At 40.4% G+C, this 9,036-nt stretch overlaps 1 protein-coding gene across 2 annotated transcripts in view; it reads right to left on the bottom strand.

Annotated features, from left to right (window-relative positions):
* Window positions 1–9,036, bottom strand: part of TNRC6B (trinucleotide repeat containing 6B) — a 151,014-nt gene that overhangs the window by 29,502 nt on the left and 112,476 nt on the right. For both annotated transcript variants that reach the window (XM_021707014.1, XM_021707015.1), the window contains one exon: window positions 7,944–8,069. In XM_021707014.1, coding sequence (XP_021562689.1) covers window positions 7,944–8,069 — 126 coding nt within the window. The remainder of the gene's footprint in view (window positions 1–7,943; window positions 8,070–9,036) is intronic.

The raw sequence follows: 9,036 nt of genomic DNA, 5'->3' as shown, positions 1-9,036 counted from the left end.
TTGAGGCGGAAGGATCCCCGGAACCCAGCAGGTCGAGGCTGCGGTGGCTGGGAGTGTGCCATTGCACTCCAGTCTGGGCGACAGAGTGAGACTCCAACTCAAAAAAAAAAAGAAGAAAGAAAAATAGTTTTGCCCTTACTGCAATTGAAGTACAGGCGGTAAGGGAGTGAGTGTACCTTGAACTATCAAAGGAGGTGAGGATACCTTGTGCTATCAAAACCATATTCCAAACCAGTCTTATTCCACTATCACTCAAATCATATGAACCTAGGAAATCATATGAACATCCTTGAGTATGAATCTTAAATTCATTTGAATTAGCAACTGTACATGGTTACATAGTGTTCTCCATAGATTCATGTGCATTTGAAACCTCAGATGGTGACTTCAGTTGGAAATAGGGTCTTTATAGATAGAATGAAGTTTAAGATGAAGCCATACTGGATTACACTGGGTCCTAATCCAATAACTGGTGTCCTCAAAAGGAGAGAGAAATTTGGAGACAGAGAAAGAGAAGAAAAAGCCATATGAAGACAGAGACATCAGGTAGAACAGCGTGTGAAGACTGAGGCAGAGACTGGAGTGCTGCGTCTATAAGCCAAGGGCCAACAAGGATGGCCACAACAACCAGAAGGTAGAAGAGAGGCTTGCAACAAATTCTCTCTGAGTCTCTAGGAGACCAACCCTGAGGACACCTTAATTTCAGACTTGTAGCCTCCAGAACTGGGAGAAAAGAAGCCACATAGTTTGTAGTAACTTGTTGTGGTAGCCTTAGAAAACTAAGAGTAATTTTGTGGCTGGGCATGATGGCTCAAGCCTGTTATCCTAGCACTTTGGGAGGTGGAGGTGAGAGGACTGCCTGAACTCAGGAGTTCGAGACCAGTGTGAGCAACATGGCAAGACTGCATTTCTACAATAAATCAAAAAATAAGCCAGGCGTGGTAGCACGTGCCTGTGGTTCCAGCTACCTGGAAGGCTGAGGTGGAAGGACTGCCTGAGCCCAGCAGGTCGAGGCTGCGGTGGTTGTGAGCAGCGTGACACTGCATTCTAGCCTAGAGAGTGAGATTCCGAATCCAAAAAAAAGAGTAACTTTTACAACTGAAAACTGAGACATTCAACTCTATAGATCTGTGCTATCCAAACGTTAATTATTGGTCTTACACAGCTATTGAACACTTGAAACATGGCTAGGCTAAATTGAGATGTGCTTTGAGTGTAAAATACATATCAGATTTCAAAAACCATGTTAAAAAAGGTAAGCATTTCAATAATAATTTTGAAGCAATGACTGCATATGAAAATGATATTTTAGATATATTATGCTGAAGAATATGTATTGCTAACATTCATTTTACCTGTTTCTTTTACCTTTTAAATGTGGCTATTAAAAACTTTTAATTATATATTAAGTGGCTTGTGTTATACTTATATGGACATCATGGCTCTGGGCCATCACAGCACTGTTTTTCTAACTTCCTTTCCAAAGTTTTCTGCAGTGATACATGGGAAGTCTCCCTTGCTAATTTGGTTTCCAACCTGCTGGCCTCCAAAATAAATGGCTATTGTCTGAGCTTTCATCTCTTTTCCCCTCTTCATTCAGTTTTAAAAGCTGGTCTCTGGATCAACTAAATCTCCTTCAGTTTTGGGAATGGATGCCATCCCTTGCCAAGAGCCCATTATCTCCCCTCCCCCCACACATTCCCACTCAAAATTAGATAGAAACATCCAAAGTAAAACATACCCATGACTGGCAGTACCCTAGAGAAACTCATCCTAGGAGACAAATATAATATTTACAGCAACACTGCTCATAACAGCAAAAATCTAGAAACAACCCAAATGACTATCAGTAGTAGACATGGTAACAGAATAGGTAAAGAAATTATGGCATATTCATATAATAGAATACTATATGACCCACAACTGCCCATATCAACATGGGAAAACCTTGGAAACAATGTAAGTAAAAAAAAAAAGAAGGTTGTATATTATATGATTTCATTACATAAAGTGCAAAAAAGGTAAAATGAAAACAACAAATTGTTTAAAGAGACAGACAGACAAAGAAGGAATATAAAGAAAAGCACAGGAATGAGGTTTTATATTTCGATGGCACCATCTCGTATGTTCCATAAATTGGCAATTTTAGAGACTACAGAAGCTACACTTTTGAGGAATTCCTATCACAGTCTTGTTCAATTTTTCCCTTCTTCAGAATGCAAATGTAGCATCCTTCTCCAAATCATACAAAAGGACCAGAGAGAAGCACCACTATGTTCCTGGCAAATGACTGTTCATACCTGGGTTGCAGAGTAAATAAAGTGCAGGTTTGTACATTTTCCATTGCAGGGAGTTAATTATTCTGGCTAAAAAGCCCTTCACTCTCCAGTTGGGTCAGAGAAAGTGAAGATCTTGTTGCAATCAATATAGCATTTAACAAAGCATTGCAGGTACAAAATGATAGCAGTTTAAAGGCAGGACAAAAGCCTGCTGGAATGTTACTTTCTTAAATACTTTATTTAAGAAACTGGAGAAAACAGGCCATGGTAGAAACTCAAGACCTAGGATATTTGTAACAAATCTTAAAGATGAGCATCAGTATTTTCTTTCTGTATTTACATTAACTATTGATTGCCCCTATAATGTGCTCAAAATGGACATAAAATGTGATGATATTTATCAAAAACCTTTTTAAATATTCATGTGCTTTGACCCAGAAATTTCATTCTGGGCACTAAATTTAGAAATAACGCGGGCAAAGATTTATGTATAAAAATTTCCTGGGCAACCCACTGGGAGTCCCTCCCAGTGGGAGATTTTCTGTCCTCTCAATAAATCCTGCTTAAAAAAACAAAATTGGCTGGGCTCGGTGGCTCAGCCTGTAATCCTAGCGCTTTGGGAGGCCAAAGGGAGTAGACTGCCTGAGGGTGTGAGACCCATCCGGGCAACTTGGAGAGACCTCATCTCTACAATAAATCAAAAATTAGCCAGGCGTGGTAGCATGCGCCTGTAGTTCCAGCTACTTGGAAGGGTGAGGCGGAAGGATCACGTGAGTCCAGCAGGTCGAGGCTGTGGTGGCCGGGAGTGTGCCACTGTACTCCAGTCTGGGCGATGAAGTGAGATTCCAACTCAAAAATAAATAAATAAAATAAATAAAAAACAAAATTTCCCCAGCAGTATTATTTATAACAGTGAAAAATCAGCAACAATTTAATATCCAATAATGGGGGAAGGGGATGTAAAATAAATCAAGGTAAATCTACCTGCTGAACCATCATTAAGAGTGATCCCTATGAAGATTACCAGTAACGGGAAAATATGAGGACACGATCTTAATGATAACAGCAGGTTCTGACTATGAAATCAATTATGTGAAATGTGTGCCTGTACATGAACACAGTCTGAATAGGGGAGTGTGTAAAAATAATTCCTGTCATTGTATTGAGGCTGGGGGTTTCTAGAAAAATTTTTTCTCTACTATCCAAACTTTCAGTGTGGCTATCCTCTCTCTCACTCTCTCTCAATAGAGCTACTCAACTGTTTTTTAAAATAAAGAAATGTCAGGAAAAGACTAAAGGATTCATTATTTAATATTCTGTCTCCATTATACATCAAATAAACATTAACCATATTCTGCTAAATAAACAAATTTCAAAAGTGTAAGGACCACAAGTACTTTTCTTGTGCAGGTAGATACTTTGGTGATGAAGAGATTTTCAACATCCACATCTCTCAGACAAAGTTAACTGTGCTCTCCTAGCAATTTCACTTTCAAAATCATCCTGATATGCATCTTCCCATTACTTGACATACTCATATATTTACTCAGCTGAAAATATGGGTCCTGTACAGCTGTCAATGCTCAGGTTCCAGCAGTGAACAAAGCAGATCCAGCCCCTGCCACTGTGAAGCTTACTATACTCCCAGTGGTGGGGGGGGAGGAAGAAACAGCACAGGTGGTACACTGGATACAGTTAGCCTGCAAAAGCTTCTTGGATAAGTTAGCAGCAAAGCAGAGAGCTGATGGAAGTAAAGATGGAATCATGGACCATCTAGAAAAAGTGTTTTATAAGTATGTTGGTGTGTTGGGGCCAGAAGGTTAGAAGGCATGAATATACTGGGAGAGTGGCAGGTACAGGGGAATGGTGGGAAAGAGTTCACCAAGAACCTCAAAGACCACAGTAAAGAATTGGCATTCTCAGTGAGAGAGCCAGGCATGAGGGGATTCTTGGTAAAGTAGTAAATACTACGTTATGTTTTAGAATAGTTATATAGAACTTTCTATGATGCTGAAATGTTCTACATCTCACAGTGGCCACTAACTAGGTGTGGCTATCTAGATTTAAGTTAATTAAAATGAAATAGGCCAGGTGTGGTGGCTCAAGCCTGTAATCCCAGCACTTTGGGAGGCCGAGTCGAGAGGGGATTGCCTCAGTTCATGGGTTTGAGACCAGCCTGGACAACATGGTGAGACCTCATCTCTACAATAAATCAAAAAATTAGCCAGACGTGGTAGTGTGCGCCTGTAGTTCCGGCTACTTGGAAGGTTGAGGCGGAAGGCTCGTTGGAGCCCAGCAGCAGGTTGACGCTGGGGTGGCTGTGAGTATGGCACTGTACTCCAGCCTGGGCAATGGAGTGAGACTCCAACTCAAAAAAGAAAAGAAAAGAAAAGAAAAGAAATTAATAATTCAGTTCCTCTAGTCCATTGGCCACATTTTAAGTGCTCACATGGTGAAAAGCTACCATGCTGGACGGTGAGGTAGTAGAGGATCAGTATGACTCAGACTGAGATAGACAACTGCTGAATGGAGCAGGGTGGGGATCAGGCAAAAGGTCACTGCAATAATTTAAGACAGATATGTTGGTGGCTTGCCAGGGGCCGTATTAGTGGAGGTGGTTAAAAAAATGATCAGATTTTGGATAAAGTTTTGAAAACAGGGTTTGTTGACAGAATGAATGTGGACTGTGAAAGGTTACAACTAGCTCTGAGGTCTTTGGGCTGAACACTTGCTGAATAGCAGTGCCACTTACCTGTAACAAGGGAATGTTTTTTAGGGGAGTGTGGGGTAAAACTAGGAGTTCTGTTTTGGACATATTAACTTCAGATGCCTATAAGGTATCTTACTAGAAATGTCCAGTAGTCTGTGCAGTTGGGGAAAAAAGATGTAGGGTGAAGATACAATTTGGAATTTTGTACTTAAAGTCATCCCATTGTATGTGATCACTTAGCAGTGGCTGTAGATCGTGAGGAGGAAAGGTTCAAGGAATGAGATTTGGGACACTGATGATTTATTCTGAGATTGTGGGAGCCTTGGGAACTGTATCTTTGAGTAGCAGGCCAGATAATAATTACAAACCATGCCAACAAGGATTGGTCTATAGGACAAAGCTCAAACTTCCAGGCAAGGCAAACAAAGTTTTTCCAAATTTGGTTCCAAACTTCCTGTTTAGTTTTTTCCTTTTTCATGTAGATAGCAGGTGTGCTTCAACAGCTCAAATTAATTATTCAAACTAACTGCATTTCCCCAAACATGCCATATTTTTCTAGGTATCACTACCCTTTGCTCGTGAGGCTTCTGCTGCTTAGAAGATACCTTTATTCTGGCTGTACCCAGAACATGCTGACTTCAAGACCCAGTTTAAATGTCACTGCTAGCGCAAAGCCTCACCTGATTCCTCCAACTCTGTTGGACACATCTACATAACATTTATCACACTCTCTGCTATCTATTTTGTTTATCACCACCTCCCCACCTAATCCCAACCTGCCCGCCCCTCTGCTGCCAACACCCAGAAGCTGTAAAAGGAGAGATGGCGTTTCCTGCATCTGTGGATCGTGAAGACATCATCTAGGATCCTATGGATTTAAGATAACCATGGATGACTGTCAACCTGATACCAAGGGATACTGAAAAGTGCTCCAAGACATCATAAGACTGCCATTTTGAGGTGCTAGGGAAGTCAAAAATGACTGTGTCTAGAGGACATATCACTACCTGGGGCTTGAAGGATGACTAGAACTTAGAGAGAGAAAAAGAAGAAGAGAGATGCTAGGGGGATAGAGTCCTAGACTCCCAGGTAGGACCTTGCAGGGACAGTCAGTAATGGTGAGGGAGGCAGGAAAGAGAGGGGCATAGATGAACATCCTCTGTACTAAGGCACATACAGACTCAGAACGCTAAAAACATTTGAAATCTACAGATTAAGGTTTCAAATAAATATTTTAAGTCTTTATCTTAAAACACATTTCAAAAAACAAAACAACAAAAAATGACACTTTACAACCTGTTGTTTGGATGGAGTAACTACTCCCGACACCTTCTTTTATAGGATGACAGACTCAAAGCTCTTGGCCTCAGTTCTTTAAATCAACAGTCTAACAGGACTAAAGAAGGATGTACACTGAATCCTTATCAGCTTTTACTCTGCTCCCCAGATCCATTCTCTCACAAAGAGGTACAAAGAGAGAATATGTGGTAGACTGACACGAATTTCTCACTTTTACCTCTCCCCAAAACAAAATAAAACACAATGCACATCTCCTATAAAAAATAGACGTAAAGGGTTCTCATATTACTCAATGGACTGTATCCTACACAGAGCTCCTCTCTGAATAAGATTTTAGTTCAGAAGTCTGCTACTTCATTAGTTCTAAAATTCCCCCTAGAACATCTAGTCAGTATGTTAGCACATAGCTCTGCAAAACTTTTCAGAATAAACCAGAATCTGATAATACTCTTGTTTATCTGTGGGCAAATCCTCAAGGGCAACCAGTCTCTGGATGTTGACATGTCAGAATTTATAAAGTAGCTTTAATTATATTTATGTTTTATTTTAAATTTAATTAATTAATTAATTAATTGAGTTGGAGTCTCACTCTGTTGCCCAGGCTGGAGTGTAGCTCTTGGCCACCCCAGGGCTGACCTGCTGGGCTCCAGTGGTCCTTTCACCTCAGCCTTCCAAGCGGCCAGAACTATGGGCGTGTGCTACCACACCCGGCTAATTTTGATTTATTATAGAGACGAGGTCTCACCAAGTTGTGGGGGCTAGTCTCGAACCCATGGGCTTAGGCAATTATCTCATTTCGGCCTCCCAAAGTGCTGGGATTACAGGCTGAGTCACTGAGTCCAACCTTCAAATTTATTAAAAAAAAATTTTTTTTTTTGGTAGAGATGAAGCCATGCTATGTTGCCCAGCCTGGTCTCAAACTCCTGGGCTCAAGCAATCTTCCTGCCTCAGCCTCCTAAAGTGCTGGAATTATAGGCATAAGCCACCGCCTATAGCCAATAGTTTTAATTATAAGCAATTAATATAGTATTAGAAAAATAATGAGATCTAAAAGGAACATAACCATAAATGCTTTTCATGCAAAAACATTTACTTTGCTGGCATGCACAATGCAATAAAAATGAGACCTGCGGCTGGGTGTAGTGGTTCAAGTCTAATCCCAGCACTTTAAAAGAAGGCTGAGGTAGGAGGACTGCTTAAGTCCAGGAGTTCGAGATCAGTCTAGGTAACATACTGATACCTCATTTCTACAAAAAATAAAAAAATTAGCCAGGTGTGGTGTCCCACACCTATAGTCCCAGCCATTTGGGAGGCTTAGGCAGAAGGAATACCTGATAACTGAGCCCAGGAGGTTGAGGCTATGGTGAGCCATGACCATGTCACTATACTCCAGCCTGGGTGACAGAATAAGATCCAGACTCAAAACAAAAAAAAAAGAGAGATTTGTTATTTTGTTCTAAAAAATCTTGGTCCTTAGCAGCTGGGTGTTTCAAATTTTACTATATTTGACCTTGTCAAAAACCAAAAATGATGGCTTTTTCATATTTTAGATTTGTAACTATTATTTCGCTTATGCCAGAAAATCAGTCAGTTAACAACTGGCAACCACCTGAATGGTCTTTAATTTGGAATCATGGAAACATAAAAGTGCTTACCTGGGGGGAAATAAACTGGGGAGGCACTTGCGCCCGGAGACTAGGAGAAGAATTTAATGGCTGCACTGGTGTGTGCAGACCTCTCGATTGTGCTGTGCTGTTTCCAAACAAACCATGATTACCACCCTGTAAACATAAGAGCAAAAGTGAGGCTTTCTGTTAACATAAGAAAATGCAAGTAAGAAACAATTCTGGTTTTCTATCCCTCAGAGGAATAATATACTGTGCTCCATGGAATGACAGAATTTTTAAACTAGAAGTTCCTGATTTTGGAATGCTTAGGGCAGTTATTCAAATCGAATCATGAGCATATCATCACCACCTGTGCAGTCTGATGAACTCTATAAACGGAAAGGGTTAAAATTAGTCAAATGTTAGAAGCAGCCCTATATTCCTTTTTCTGAGTGAAAGATATAGACAATATAAAATTTATTTCAACTACTTTTCTTTTGAGATTGGGTTTACCAAATTTATTCTCAAATCTGAGATCCATTTTGAAAGGCACGTGAATAAAAGGTTTATGAATAATTCTACTTATTAAGACAACACTATGACATTACTTCTCTGAGTTGATTAATCTAATCATAAAATCACTGCCATTCAAGAGTGAACCTAGTGCCAAGAGGACCCTACTCCAGATCTGAATACCCTTCCCTTGTCCTGGATCTGCTTAACCCCATCTTTGCTAGATGAAGAAATGTGTATCAATCATATAGTGAGATTTAAAAAAAAGAAAGAAAAAAAGCAAAACTTATTAAAGTGTACCAAAACAAGTATTACTCACCTGTAACTTCTCACTTAAACATAGGAGTAGCAGTCTAGTTAAAATAAGCCTAACTCCCTAATTTCTGGAGGACTAACTCACTGGAGCACTTCTACACTGACCTAACAAGATGATATGGGTTGTATGGATGCCTTTCGGTTCTGACTTGCTTCTAGCCAAGAGAAGTCCTTCAGCAAAGAAACTGTATTCGATAACTTGACACTGAGTTCCCTCTGCCCAGGTTCTTTTCTTTTCTTTTCTTTTTGAGTTGGAGTCTCACTCTGTCGCCCAGACTGGAGTGCAGTGGCCGCTCCCGGCCACCGCAGCCTC

Source organism: Carlito syrichta, unplaced genomic scaffold (genome assembly GCF_000164805.1).
Source record: "Carlito syrichta isolate Samal-C Ts95f unplaced genomic scaffold, Tarsius_syrichta-2.0.1 Scaffold316302, whole genome shotgun sequence".
Taxonomy (NCBI): Eukaryota; Metazoa; Chordata; class Mammalia; order Primates; family Tarsiidae; genus Carlito; species Carlito syrichta.
Note: the sequence above shows the minus strand (reverse complement) of the source record. Positions and strands in the feature narration are given on the sequence as shown.